The sequence below is a fragment of the Equus asinus genome, chromosome 9 (genome assembly GCF_041296235.1).
Source record: "Equus asinus isolate D_3611 breed Donkey chromosome 9, EquAss-T2T_v2, whole genome shotgun sequence".
Taxonomy (NCBI): Eukaryota; Metazoa; Chordata; class Mammalia; order Perissodactyla; family Equidae; genus Equus; species Equus asinus.
The window spans coordinates 87,584,739-87,599,775 of NC_091798.1; the positions used below are offsets into that span (position 1 = coordinate 87,584,739).

The following is a 15,037-nucleotide window of genomic DNA, read 5'->3' on the forward strand; positions in this document are numbered from 1 at the left end:
TTCCTTTAGGATTAGTGTCCTTCCTATCTATTCCTTTATAATTTGAGGAAAGTAAAGTATTCTGGCATGAATTTACCTCAGAAATCAGGAATACCTACAGTAACTCTTTTAAATCACAGTATGCAAAGTATAAAAAGTTAAAGGAAATTATTTATACAAATCATGTACTTAAGTGAAAAAAGGAGTCATGTTCATGTGAATGGTACAACAGATAAAAGTGAGGTACAATTATTTGTAATGGGGGTTCTTGTGAGATATTTACTTATAACTAACACCTGATAGAGAAAAGATGCGCATTATAAACTATGTGATTTGTAGTAAAGGTTAGCTGTGTTTCTTGCAAGGTAGTAGAGAACAACTCTCACAGCAGACATTTGATCACACAGATGCGACCCAAGAGCAGAATGCCTCTGCCTTTGTGCAGTCGAATTACAGAAATAGTCTCTGGAATATTGTCTCTAGCCTCATGCACAGCACAATACATGTCTCTTTTTTATCAGAGATATTATTTCCATAATTTTGTGAGCTTAAGATCACTGTGGTGAAGAGGGACAGTAGTTATCTATTGGAACAACTGAATTCCTAGAACAAATATGTCTAATCGAATGCTTCTTAGATAATGCCCATTTAGGCAAAGTGCGCACCTAGAACATAGTAAACGTGATGAATACTTTATTGCATGGATGAAAGAATAAAAGTTTGCTCCAAATCCTGGCATATTTTCCCACCCCTTAATCTATTTTAAATCTAAATTTTTCAGTAATATATGATTTTTAAATTGATATCCATATTTTTTCAATAGAAAAGCAAAATTATCTATTTAATCAAGAAAAAATGTCTTCCCTAATACCATATTTGAAGTCATTTTTCTACTTGCTTTTGGAATAAGATGTACTTACCTTGCCTGTGTTTCTATGCTCAGCAGGTGCCATATGATTAACAGAAAAACTTGCCAGGATTACCCAACTAGTTCTAGTTCTCTAGAAATCCAAAGGATAAATGAGTTAGGGTTAAATAAGAACATGTCATGATTTCCAAATCAAACACTTGGGGTGGGAAATGGTGAGATAGAAATGCGTGATAGGCTGTCATGTAAAGAGAGAGTAAACTGATTCTGTATTTTCAAATCTAAGATGGGAGGTAGAATTCAGCTCAGTATAGAGAAGAACTTTCTAGAAACTAAACTGCCCAATCACGGAAAAACTCTTTGCTAAACTTTCTAAGCAGAGTCTGAACAGCCATTTTGTCAGGAACATTGCATTGTGAGAGAGATTAAACCAGATGGAATTGTATAACTGCTATCAGCTTTAAAATTCAGTGATTCTAAATTACCTCTTCCCATTCTGCCTTTGTTGCTAGCACTTGGAAAGCCAGTTGTGATTTCTTATCTTCCTGTTTTCTTTTTGCTTCAGATTATTCACAAAATTAAAATATTTTGTAAATCTATCAAGTTTTATACCGGACAATTTCTTACTCGTTTTCCCGTGACACTAGAGCACTGTGATGCTTGAGCGCTGGACATACAAAGATGAGTAAAACAGACTCGGCCTCCAGTGTACTTGTTATTTGGCATGAGATGCAGATACGTAAAGAAAAACTATTATGCAGTAGAAAAAAGTCTAGAAAAGAAATATGCAAACTCTGTCAGGAAGTCATTCCATAAACAAGCAAGAAATTCTGTTGGGGTGGAGGGCTCAAGGGAAGCTGATGAGAAAAGCACTCATTTAAGTGAGTCCCTTACTAACTGTGATGAGAAAGAGCAGCTACGATTTTTGAGCACCAAGTGTCATGCTATAATGCAGGAAGCACTATGACAGGTGTTTTGTATGATTTCATTTTGTCCTCCAACAAGCTTATAAGGGAGATAATATTATCACTTTACAGATAAGGAAATTAAGGTTGAGCGGATCCCTGGGAGAATCATTGGGCCGAGATCACATATATCGAAAGAGGGGCAGAGGAAATGGGGCAGTGCAACAGAGATTCAAGCCAATGTGTCTGTGTCCAGAGCTGTAAAGAAAACTAGTGTTTTCTTTAATAAAATAAAACACAGATCTTCTAAGACTAAAAATAAGGGAGACTTTCCCTGTGAAGCATTTCTGCTATACTTTACCATTCAGATTTTATTCTCAGTGACTAACTTTCTTCTCAGAGACTCCTTGCTAACACTGCTCTGCCGCCACCATGCCGGGTCCCGAGGTTAAGGGAAATAGCTATCCTTTTAACAATGATCCAGTGTGGACAGGAACCACTTTACTATCCCATAGCACACGGAATTGGGATATTTAAATAAGATTTCCTGAAAGTAAAAGTAATAAGCGATGAGAATAGCATGTGCCTAGGTAATTTGTTTATAAACTGTGGCTTAGCCTCTAAAGTTAACAGACCTTCTCTCATTGAATATTTCCTTGTCATCTTAGCACCTACTACACAGAAGGCCACAGCAGATGAGTTAACATGAGTGTAAACATGTATTGTGTGTTTCTAAACCACAAGGAATCCAGTAGGCTGGAGGGTATAGTTGGGAGTAGGAGAAGAAGGTAAGAATTATAGAAAATGAGGGCAGGAGATAGGCTGAGAGTAATCTGTGAAGGACTTCATAGAACCAAGCTGAGGAGTATAGGCTTTATTTGATAGGCAGTGTGGGACATCACGGCTTTTAAGTGACATAAGTAGGACTGAGTTTTAGAAGCATAGTTCTGGAAGCAGTATGGAGGATACTTTAGGAGGAGGAGAGACTAAGTCAAGAGAGACCAATTAAGATAGTACAGTAGTCTTAGTAAATGACAAAGATTAGAGATACAGAGAGGACTATTTCAAGAGCTATTTCACAGGTAGAGTCAATAGTCTTTGGCAACTGACTGGCTGTGGAAATTGAAAGAAAAAGAAGAGACATCAAGGAGCTTGCAGAGGTTCTTAGCCTGGACTGTTGTGTGGAAGGTGACGCCACAGAACTAACTGAGGAAGGCAGTATAAAGAGCACAGTCGTGAGAAGAAAATATTGCATTTACTTTTAGAAATGCTGAGCATGAAGTGGAATCCATTTAGAAACAACCCATATGAAGTTCACCATATGAGTTGTCTGGGAGCTTAGGGGACATACCATGAATGTAAAAGATTTGGGATACTTAACTATAAGTAGTTGTTGAACTAATGGAAGCAGATAAAATTACCCGTAAATGTGCATTTATTGAAAAAAAAATGCTATGACTAGAACTTGGGGAAAAGCAACATTTAAAGAGTTAGCCAAATAAAAGGAAACTGCAAAAGAGTAGTCAAAAAACTTGAAGGAATAGTGATGTCAGAACACCAAGCATGAAAGTGGCTGGTAGTGTCAAAATGAATCAACAGGACAATGTTAAAGTTAATCTTTTGGCCTCTGTGCTAAGTGAAATAAGCTAATATGCATGTTAAAGCATTAAAATGTTTTTATCCTTTGAAAGCACATTATAGATATTGACAGAGGTCTATTGAGTTGTGTAATTCATGCATACATATTTTGAGTGTACTTTAGTTTTCTTATATTTTTGTGTTTGTATTAGTGTATTTGAGTATTGGATGTATTATTTTGTGAACAGACGTTCTTATGTTGGGTTCCCCTGTTTGTTTTTTTTCTCAGACTTTATGTAACTTTCCTGGTTCTGACAATTTCAAATATGTTGACTAAGTCTTTTCTTTAAAAACAGTTTTGGATTTGTGAAATGTTTTATTTGAAAAAGTTCACTGTTGTACAGATAGTAGGAAGTTAGTGAAGACGTGTTGAGTAGTAACGTTGCAGTTATACGTTAATCGTTAACATGCTCCAATGATGTTACATATTCGCATCATTTTTAAAAGACACAAACCAAAGTAATCGTTAAAATAGAAGCAAAGGGACAAGAGTGGAGCCTTCAGAGAATGAATTGCACAGGCCTCTCCATCAGGAGTTATGTAGGGAAATCATTAACCTGCTCTCCTTTCTTTCCCCCCTCCTCTTTGGTTTTGTTTTTTTGTTTTGTGGTAGTCTGACCCTTGGTTATCATTACAGAACTATGGAGGTGCAATGAGACCCCCACTGAATGCTTTAGCTGGCCCTGGAATGCCTGGAATGAACATGTAAGCAAAATGCTGTGTTATCCTGTTTACTCAAATGCTCTGTCTTCTGTTTTCTGAAGTGACACTAACTTGTAGCACAATTTGAGGTCCTCACGCTCTGTGTACTATAAACAAACTAAACATGAGCATCAGTGTTTGCTTCCTTTCACAACATAGTCTCTGTTTGTCTTCCTTCCTTTGTGACCTTTAACTTTTTTTTCCATTTTCAGGTGCCATAAATGCCAACTTTCAGGCTATTTCTTTTTGATTTTCATATTTCATTTGTCATAAAAATGAGTCTTTAAAAGTAAGCCCACAGTCTCCAGATAGTCTATAGAAAAAGATGAAGAGAGGCTGACACCACGGCCATGGCTTAGCTCTACAGAAGTAGATAATTGAACATTGGTAACTTCATCTTAACAGATACATAGTGATTCCTAAGAGTGTGGTTTTTAACTCATAATTCTATGTCTTGACTTTCACTTTGTTGGGGCCACTCTTAACACTGGAAGAATTCTCTCTGTTAGTGTCTTCTATACTAAGGAATTTTCCATGGTGTAGTAGGAATTCCTTTTGAAAATTCAGGATGCACTTAGATGAGGAGTAAACTAACAGGATGTTTTTGTTTGTTTACTGAAAAGGGCCTTTCAAGCCCAAAGACAATAGTTTGTTTCAATCAGCAAATATAATGCAGTTTCTTAAGGAATTTTTATTTACTTTTCATTATCTGACTTGCCCACAAATTTCCACATACACCAGGTGCTTGTTAGTGACTTTCATTAATTCACTCGAGGATCAATTCCATGAATGTGGCCTAAGGCAGGCTTGCCAGAAATAATGAAAACGCTCCATATAGGGTTGTGGGTAGTCTCCTCTAATAGATTTCCCATCAGTCCATGTTTCGGTTACTTACATGTCAAATTTAAAACTCTACCATCACTTAATTGCATTGAAGATATACTGTGAGATAAGTTCTTTTAATGTACATAGGGATTTTTTTAAGTTTCTGAAACCATTTTCATGGAAAGCAGTTTTGCCTAAAATAGAAAATAGGTTAATAGGTGGATACCAGCCAGACTCAAAACTGAGAGAACAAGGGGAAAAAGTAGGTCAAATTTTCCTATCACTTCTTTTCAATTTGGAAGTAAAAATGGGTAGACATGAAGTCTGACTTTTCTTAAAGTCCTCAAAGGCTTAGCCGTTATTAATGGTTGATACAAAAAGGAGCGAGTGATATTTTATGCTTATATCTAAAGCTGAAACTCTTACCAATAGGATTTAGATGTATATAAAATTTACCTACCTGAGATTCTGACTTTAAATTGAAATAGCTTGTAAGATATATAATTTTGAATACTATGTATAGATATAAGGAGTATACGTCTTGAATACTGTGATCAACCCAGAATTATCATTAAGTATTAAGAATGTGTCTAGTATTATTTTATATTATTATTCTTCATTATAATCAGCCATGTGGTGATCTTTAGATCTTTAGTTTTTGCTAATACAAAGAAAACGTTATTTTCATGTGACCATTGAGAGACTCAAATAGCTGTTTAAAATGTCGAAGTCCTTTCTCTAAACTATGAAGACTAAAAATTTGGCTGAAAATTTTAATATGATTATTTTTGTTGATATTTGAGTAAATATGCCAAGATACTTTTACATATTTTCTATTACATAATATTTTACTATTTATATAATTTCTAGTTCTTAAGGAATCCTTAAGCCTTACAGACTCAGATTTCCGTTATTTGCTACTATTGTCTTTTATTTGGGGTCTTATATCACTTTCAGTTTTCCATAAATTAGGATTCCTTCCAGGATATTGAAAATGTAACTATTTACATAGTTACATTTGTAAATATTTCCCTCTAACAGGGAAAGTTCTGAATTATGGAAGATGCAACCAGAGAGAATAATTCTTGCATTGGTGTCAACCCCAACAAAGCAAAAGTGAATTTAAAGAAACATGAAAAATAAAACACGTTATTATCTCTATTGTACTCAATAGAGTAAGCTTTATTGAAATTCACTTCATAATTTATTATCTTTACAACAAAGTGGATCTTACTGTGTTGTGGCAAACGAGTATTTATAACTAGTATTTGTGGCTAGTCACCTTTTTGCAGGTTGGGTACCTTAAAAATTGAAGGCAAAGGCATTAGAATAGTGTTACCTCAAGCTATGTTTTTAGCAGTCTAAAATATTTGTTTATTGGGGCCAGGAGGGCCCTGCTGGAGAATCATATCTGGATGATTTGTCTTTAGCTTGTCACTTTTTCTTGTTTGCCTTGAAAGTATAATGACAATGAAAATTACCCAACCCTGGTCACTAAAGTATTTTTAAATACTATATTCTAATGGACAACTTTATCCCTTTATTGAAGAATAAACCATTTGGAACAAAATTTTGATAATTTTGTTGTTAAAAAAATTGTTCACCTCCAAAGAAAATGGTTATTCTGATACAATTTTTACATTTCTGTGCTCTAAACTCAGGATAAAGTATACATAGTGTCATTTAAAATTAAAATAAGAATATACTTTTAATGTTTTTATAACTAGCGTTACATCTTTAGAAGTAAAAGCTTAATAGCAGTTTCAGTAATTTAAAGTAGAATTTACAAATGTAAATGTTTCAAATGCATTATAGATTATTTTTTAAAGAAAAGTATGTTTCTAAATTAACAAAATTTTTACAGATTTCCAAAGAATTTAGCATTCAACATTAAAACATTTCTAATTCAACTTTGTATACTTTAGTATTTTATAAAAACTAAGGACAAAGAATTTCAAAGGATCTAGACCTTTTTGTTCTAAATCGTATCGTATAGAATTGTAAAATTTGTGTAATTATTACCTTGAAATAAAATGGTTACCACAAGCGAAATGTTGGGAGAAACTTATCTTATCCATATGAATTATTATTTAATCTATTATATTCAAATACAATTTAATATGAAATATGCAGAGATTGGTTTAGTATTTGTCCAACAATCAAAATGCATAAAAGGTATTTTATGTTACTTGTAATAAGTTTAACATTTAATTTAATGCTACTTATTTAATTAAGTAAAATGTTTAACATTTAATTTAGCATATTAATTTAAAATTAGACAAATTAAATGAAATATATTTAATACATCATATTCATAAGTCCTTATTTACACATTTCAAAATTATGAGATTGTTATCTACATATCACCACTGTATATAATTTTTTGCCATGATTTGGATATAGTATATTTTTTATGTTGTCTTAAGATAAATATTTCCCAATTTCTTTACTGTGTTTTATTTAACATGAAACAAATCAAATGGTTTACTTGATCAGCATATATCCTATGTTTTCTGTTAGTTTCTGTCCATTAGGCGTGGAATCCTATATAAAAGCATCTTTGTAAAGCGTTCCCATAGTCGGTTGTACGACCGTCATCATCGTCTTAGAGAGACAACAATTTTCAGAAACAATACAGGTGCCCCTCACCTCCTCCCTGTGCACAATTCTTTGACCAGGTGCCCTCTGGCATCTTTTTTGCCCTTCTGTTCCTCAAGCAGAACTGGGAAAGAGTGCACTTGGGCATCCTAATAGAGCCCAAGGACAGGATTTTCGTACCCTTCCCTGCTGTGTACCTGGGGAGTCCCTGGGGAATCCCAACACAAAACTAGAAACAGTTCTAAATAGTCCAAGCAAACGTGGGTAATATCGCTAACTTGGACAGCCTCTATCTAATATTTAGAACTTTCGATATAAGGTCCCTAGAATAAGAATCAGAGGACATGTTATTTTAATTAAAAATTTTCACTACTTTTAGAGGGAAAAGGGAATTTTGAGTGACCCTAATTACAGAGGACCGACTGAAAGAAGCCTACTTTTTATCAGGCAGTATTCATTCAGGTATGCTTGATACTAAAACATGAGGACGAGAGACCTTTTTGACTTAATTAATTAAGCATTAATTTTGTTTTAAAATTATGTCCTTTTAAGCTATGGATACAAAACATTCTCTTCCACCCTAAAAGGAAGTAATATGTTGACGTACATTGGCATAGGTTACCTCCTGTTTTTTGCAAGATTTACTCTGGCTGCTGCTTTGGACTACAATTCGGAAAACAAGAAATGTGATTGCCTTGCTCAGTAGTAACTAGACTGTCAAGAGCGCTGAAAGATAGACTGATGTATGCATGTATAATGTAATGTGTGATGGGCTGCAATTTTTTCAAAAGGAGACAAATTTAGACATCTTTTATGTACATTTATTTATTTGTAGCTTAATAAGAGCAATCATTTTATATATATTAATATTTTACAAATAATTTCATTTTCATTTTGAATGAGATACAGGTGGCGCTTATATTGCTATCACAAGATTATAGTTTATATTTATTTCATAATTAATGCTTTTTACTTCAAAGGTGTGCTTTTATAATGATTTAGGTATGTGTATGTATTTACTTCTACAGTTGCTTACCACTTTTAGTGGCTATGACAGTAACTGGACTTAATATTAAAATAAAACTGGGCTCACTAAAAGCAATTTGATTTGAGAAGAAAACTGCTTTTTGAAATGATAAAATTTTTTGATTTGAGAAATTAAAAATCTGTGAAAATATAAAGTATGAAAAGAGTGATTTCAGTGTATTTTTTTTATTTCAGTGTTGAACTAGAACTGCATAGTAACAGAATTGTAAATGTTAATATTTTATGATTTGTTATTGCCTAGTGTGAAACATTCAAAGCCTACACTTTAGGCTTTAACCAAATTTTAACCTATGTTAAAATGTCATTTATCGTATTGTCTTGCAGGGGTCCAGGTGGTGGTCGACCTTGGCCAAACCCAACAAATGCCAATTCAGTGAGTATATGTGTCTTTTAGTTGTTTTTGCACTTTTTGGCATTTAACAACAACAACAATCTGTTGCTTTTGAAAGCCCTGCAATTGGTTATATTAACCTTTTTTAAAAAGTAATCATCCAAAATATATATTTTTTGTATATGTTTTTTAAATATGCATAATGTTTGAAATTACGTAATTTTTCACTTCAAGATCTAATGTAAACATGCATTCTATGTAGATTACAGACTTATAAAGATAGAAAGCATGATTTAAGTATGCTATGTAGCCTATATTTATGATAAAACACATTTATCATAAAATGGTTTCCTCTTCTAAAATAACTATAATAAACGCTAAGTTGTTAGATAAAGTCAATCTCTAGTTATGATTATATTTTCTGTCCTAGTTACACCTGGATTTGCTCTCTTGCTGCCCCAGGAGGCAAGTGCACAGTTGCCTTATGCCTGTGAGCTAAATTACCATCCTTACACATCTATCTGTGTATCTGACAACCTTGGAATTTTCCTTACGTGTTTTATGGCAGTGGTTTGACTGCACAAATATTTTTCTCTCTTAATAATGTCATATAAATATATGCACAGGTTGAAAATTAAGCTTTCAATCTTAATACGATTTTAATTTGATGATCCTAGAGATGTTTTTCCGTCTTGACTTTGAAATCTTGAGTTCTTCAATATGTGAGAGAGGTCTGCTGTGTACATATGTGTACAATGTGCACTGCACAAAGGTTCCTGAATCAAGGGAGTCAGCAGGGGCTAAAGTACAGCCTGTGCTCCGCTTGTGAAGTCTATGAATATCTGACCAGAGGGGAGGCCTTTCGCTAATACGCACAGAGGTACCTTCTTTGGCTAACAGTGGCCTTAATGCTAAATAAACATGAAACTGATCAAATGTTTAAGGTTAATTTAAACTTCAAAAAAATTTAAAGCAAAGTGTGTGTGGTATAGGAAGAATCATCCTAAATCCGTTGCTAGTCTAAGGCAGAAATCACTTCCTACTCAAGTAACTTTCATATTTTTAGAGAAAAAACATTAATTTATATTGCCTGCCTCTCTCTTAGTTTCAGTAGCTATGACATTCGCTAATTAAATAAAATTTTTTGCGGGGGAGAGAGTGATGATATTGCTTCCATTTGGGTCTTGGGTGTACTATTTAATCTCAACAAATCTTTCTAAGATACTGTTTTGCCACATTATGTTATAATGTGAATATCTTTACTCCTCCAAAATTCTTTTAGTTTGCTTACATACTTTTGAAGAGTTCACTTTCGATTTGCTTCTTGTATATGCCTTTCAAATTCATTCACAATTTAACTTAAAATGGCATCTGGCCAGCAGCTCAAGATACACTTCTGTCAACTCTTTGTTAAAATATCCATAAAGATACTGAAAAAACAATCTTTTATGACACTGAAAACTCTGACAATCTTCCTATTGCAAGAATCTGGAAAGAATTTCTGTTCTCTGCACGTCTGATGAAACTGGATTCAGACACCCAGTTGATAGCCCCCCTTAACCATGGAAGCCTTCTCACCTGGAAGCGAGAACACCCTTCTCTCCTTCCTTGTCATCTCAACAAGTCATCCCTCCACTGCCCATTGCAGGCAGCCAGGTGCAAGCACCGCCACCACTGCCCACTTCCAGCAGTACCTCCCTTTATGCAGTCATCTGTATAAAGCCCCTAGGAAGTGGGGCAGGACTGGATGTGAGGATAGCGCACTGTCCCTAGCCAGTAATCATTCAGGGAAGAGTACTGGGTAAGACGGAGGTGAGGAGAGAGTTCTGCATTCTGATGGGTTTTAGTTTTCTAGGTACTGCATCTCTTCAGGATTTCATAGAGCTGAGCATTCGGGATGAGAGAATGTGCTGTATCAGGTCAGCGGCTCTGAATTATTTTAGACCCTGAGAAACACTAGGAATTAGGTTAGAAGCTGTGTGTATCAAACTGCTGTCCGCTGGGCAGTCTGCAGTGGGCTTTTGATCAGCACACATGTGGCAAGCAGTAGAGTTGACAGCAGTCCCTTCTGTTGATATGTAGCACATGTGGGTACGTCTCCCCTCACTCGAAGTAGCATATAGGGAACAGGGAGTGGGGGAAAGAAGTGGGAGAAGGCCTGCAGTTTTCTCTCCAGAAAGAGAAGGGGGTCATCATCCTGAGCACAGAAAGGAAACACATTCCTCTGAAAATGGTTTGTTATGAGAACAAGGAAAAAAGTCATAGAAAACTGATGACTTCCTAGCAAAAGCACAGGGCTCACGTGAAGCAAAGCGAAAAGTATTAAAGAGGGGTTTCCCCCTAAATACCATCGATTATATTGTAGTGACAACTCATCTGTTTTATTTTGAATTCCAAGTTCCCTAGACTCCTTGTCCATGTTTAAAATTACAGGGCCGACCCGGTGGCGCAGCGGTTAAGTGCGCACATTCTGCTTTGTCAGCCCAGGGTTCACTGGTTCGATCCCTGGTGCGGACATAGCACCGCTTGGCACGCCATGCTGTGGCAGGCGTCCCACATATAAAGTAGAGGAAGATGGGCATGGATGTTAGCTCAGGGCCACTCTTCCTCAGCAAAAAGAGGAGTATTAGCAGCAGATGTTAGCTCAGGGCTAATCTTCCTCAAAAAAAATAAAATAAAATTGCAAACGCATTTCATTTCCTGTCAATACAGTAAATCTCTGGCTCCCAGGACAGCATATTAAAGTGGGTGCTTGTTTTGTTTTTGCTGTTTTCTTTTTTTTTTAAGGTATGCTTTTTTTTTGGTGAGGAAGATTGTCCCTAAGCCAACATCTGTTGCCAATCTTCCTCTTTTTTTTTTCCTCCCCAAAGCCCGAGTACATAGTTGTATATCCTAGTTGTAAGTCCTAGTTCTTCTATGTGGAATGCCACCACAGCATGGCTTGATGAGCGGTGCGTATGTCCATGCCTAGGATCTGAACCGGCGAACCCTGGGCTGCCGAAGCAGAGCACATCAACTTAAGCACTATTCCACCAGGCCGGCCCCTGCTGTTTTCAAATGTGTTTTATATACTGTTTTTTTCTTTTAAATGTTTATTTCTAAGTAACTTCAGATTTGCAGAAAAGTTGTAAGAAAAGTACAAAGAATTCCCATTCACCCTTCACCCAGATTCCCAAGTGTTAACAGTTTGCCGCGTTTGCTTCATGATTTCCTTTCTGCACATACATATTTTTTCCTGCACCATTTGGGTTGCGTTTAAGTTGCAGACATGATGGCCCTTTATCCCCAAATACTTAGTGTGTGTTTCCTAAAAACAAAGGCGTCTTTCATAATCACAGTATAAGGATCAAAATAAGAAAATTATCCTTGATATAATGCTATTTTCTAGTCTTCAGACCTCGTTTACATTTCACCAATTGTCCCAGCAATGTCCTTTGTAACAAAAGAAAACCCCAGTTCACTTGTTGCCTTCATTAATCATGTTTGTCTCCTTTAAGCAGGAGCGGTTCCTCAACTTTTCTTTCTTAACCTTTCAGTTTTGTTGAATGCAAGCCAGTTATTTTGTAGACTATCCCATAATTTGGTTTTGTCTGATGTTTCCTCATGATTAGGTTCAGGTTATATGTATTTGGCAAGAATGCTACAGAAGTCATTTTGTGTTCTCTCAGTGCATCATTTCGGGAGGCGTGCGGTGGTGATTTGTCCTCTCATTCGTAATGTTAGCTTTGATCGCTTAGTTAAGGTGCTGCTCCTCAGGTTCTCTCCTCTAAAATTGCGGCTTTTCCGTTTGTAATTATTAACTTGTGGAGACATCCTTTGAAACTACAGTAAGTCCCTCTTCCCCCTCGTACTTCAGTCTGCTACTTTGGGCATCCGTTGATGATTCTTGCTGTGTTCATTGCCAAATGGCCATTTTCTAATTCTGCCTTTCCTTCTCCATTTATTAGTTGACTTTCTACTATAACAAAGAGGTTTTCTTCTCCATTCGTTCATTCATTCATGTATATCAGATGTACTTGGAGATTCTTATTTTATTCCATGGGTTTTTGAGGCTAAAATCATTCAGATTTGGCCAGTAGGAAGCCCCTCAAGCTAAATCCTTTGTCCTTTCACATGTCCACGTTATTCTTTGTGTTCAACTTTTTTTTTTTTTTTTTTTTTAAGATTTTATTTTTTCCTTTTTCTCCCCAAAGCCCCCCGGTACATAGTTGTGTATTCTTCGTTGTGGGTTCTTCTAGTTGTGGCATGTGGGACGCTGCCTCAGCGTGGTCTGATGAGCAGTGCCATGTCCGCGCCCAGGATTCGAACCGACGAAACACTGGGCCGCCTGCAGCGGAGCGCGCGAACTTAACCACTCGGCCACGGGGCCAGCCCCATCTTTGTGTTCAACTTTTATTTCAACTTCGAAGCTCATCTTATATTTTCCCAGCCTTAGCCCTGGAAACAGCCATTTCTTTAAGGAACCTGGTTCCTTTTAGTGTAGAGTGGTATTTAGAGCCTGTTGGAGTGATACAGCTTCTAGGCCCTCTCAACCGACAGAACTAGGATATGGATGTGTGTGCATAAGCACACCCACTCACATCTGTCTTTCTGTATCTATCTATATGCACCAAAACCATGAGTGCACACCAGGGCTTCAATTTCAATCCAACAAAACGGAGTTCATTCTGGATTTTCTGCTTTCCATGTTTGTAACTTTCTTCTCTGAAAGTGAGAAGTCTGCCTACCATTGCCACCATAGATTTTTTTATTTGCTAAATCTTTGTCTATCCACAGTTTTGTCATGTAAAAGTATTTGATAAAAAATATTTTTGGCACCCTTTTACATGGGAGTAGGAGAAACATTTTTAAAGACAAATTCATGTTTTTAATTCTGAATGAAAGTGTGGTTTTTACTTCCTTAAATCTGAGCATTACAGTATTGGCCTCAGATTCTTTTTTTTTTTTTTAAAGATTGGCACCTGAGCTAACAACTGTTGCCAATCTTTTTTTTTTTTTTTCCTGCTTTACCTCCCAAAACCACCCCATACATAGTTGTATATCTTAGTTGTGGGTCCTTTCCAGTTGTGGCATGTGGGACGCCGCCTCAACGTGACCTGACGAGCAGCTCCATGTCCGTGCCCAGGATCTGAACCGTGGGCTGCTGCAGCAGAGTGCGAACTTAACCACTCGGTCACGGGGCCGGCCCTTGGCCTCAGATTCTTATTTGGAGGTTTGTTTACAAATCCACCAACTCTTTTTCCTTTTTTATACTTTTCACAAAGAACTGTGCACTTGGGTTTAGCTATATAAGGTCTAATCATTAAGTAACAAGCACTTTTATTGAAAATATCTTATTTTTATCTGGAGACACTTTTGATTAAAAGGTACATAAAACCAACAAAACTAGGCTCATATTGAAAGACAATGTTAGTGGATCATGTATGTGAGAAGTCCAGATATAAATTTGCTTTGGGGCACATTAGGTTCCAAGGGTTCAAATAATATCATCAAGACCCAGTCTCTGTCCATCGATTACGTTTGTTCCCCTCGTCATGGCAGGAAGGCTGTGTGAAGCTCCAGACTTATATCCTCACAGCTCCCAGTTGAGCACAGAAGAGCACAACTCTTTATCAGTTAAGCACCGGCATTGGGAATAGCTAACTGCACTGATGTGCTTAGCTTGGGTCATATGCTCATTCATGAACCAGTTATGGCCAACTTTTGGGCTGTATCAGCCAGGCCTTGGTCACACACTCACTCCCTGAGCCCTACCAAAGCGATGTGGAAAAATGAGAGATATGGTTCACCAAAGAAAATTCAAGGAATTGTTAGCACAAAAGGGGATAGGCAAAAACAGCAAATGTTGAATATAGCATTGTATTTAACAACTCACTAGCTTGATAGGAAAAAGAAAGAGGAAACTCCTTTAAGGAAAAAAAAAACGAGAATTTATTGTAATAATTAAGCCTAAGTGAATACAGATATCTTACTCCAAATAGGCTGTGCCCTGTGAAAATAGATGCTCACTTTTTTAAAAGAGCACTTAAAAGTAATAGAATATTTTCAACCTCTCACTGGCACAGATGATATCTTGGCGTTGCCCTCCTTGATTTCTAGCAAACCAGTGCTTATAAAGTAGTCGTAAACTTCAGAGTTGAAGAA

The 15,037-nt window shown here is 36.3% G+C and overlaps 1 protein-coding gene across 13 annotated transcripts in view; it reads left to right on the plus strand.

Moving 5' to 3' along the window:
• SSBP2 (single stranded DNA binding protein 2) overlaps positions 1 to 15,037 on the plus strand; it is a 290,537-nt gene that overhangs the window by 241,004 nt on the left and 34,496 nt on the right. For 7 of the 13 annotated variants that reach the window (XM_014857023.3, XM_014857025.3, XM_070517847.1 and 4 more), the window contains 2 exons: positions 4,028 to 4,095; positions 8,887 to 8,935. In XM_014857023.3, coding sequence (XP_014712509.1) covers positions 4,028 to 4,095; positions 8,887 to 8,935 — 117 coding nt within the window. Of the gene's footprint in view, positions 1 to 4,003; positions 4,096 to 8,886; positions 8,936 to 15,037 lie in introns of all 13 variants that reach the window. The other 6 variants (XM_044777908.2, XM_070517846.1, XM_044777910.2 and 3 more) reach the window with 1 other exon arrangement.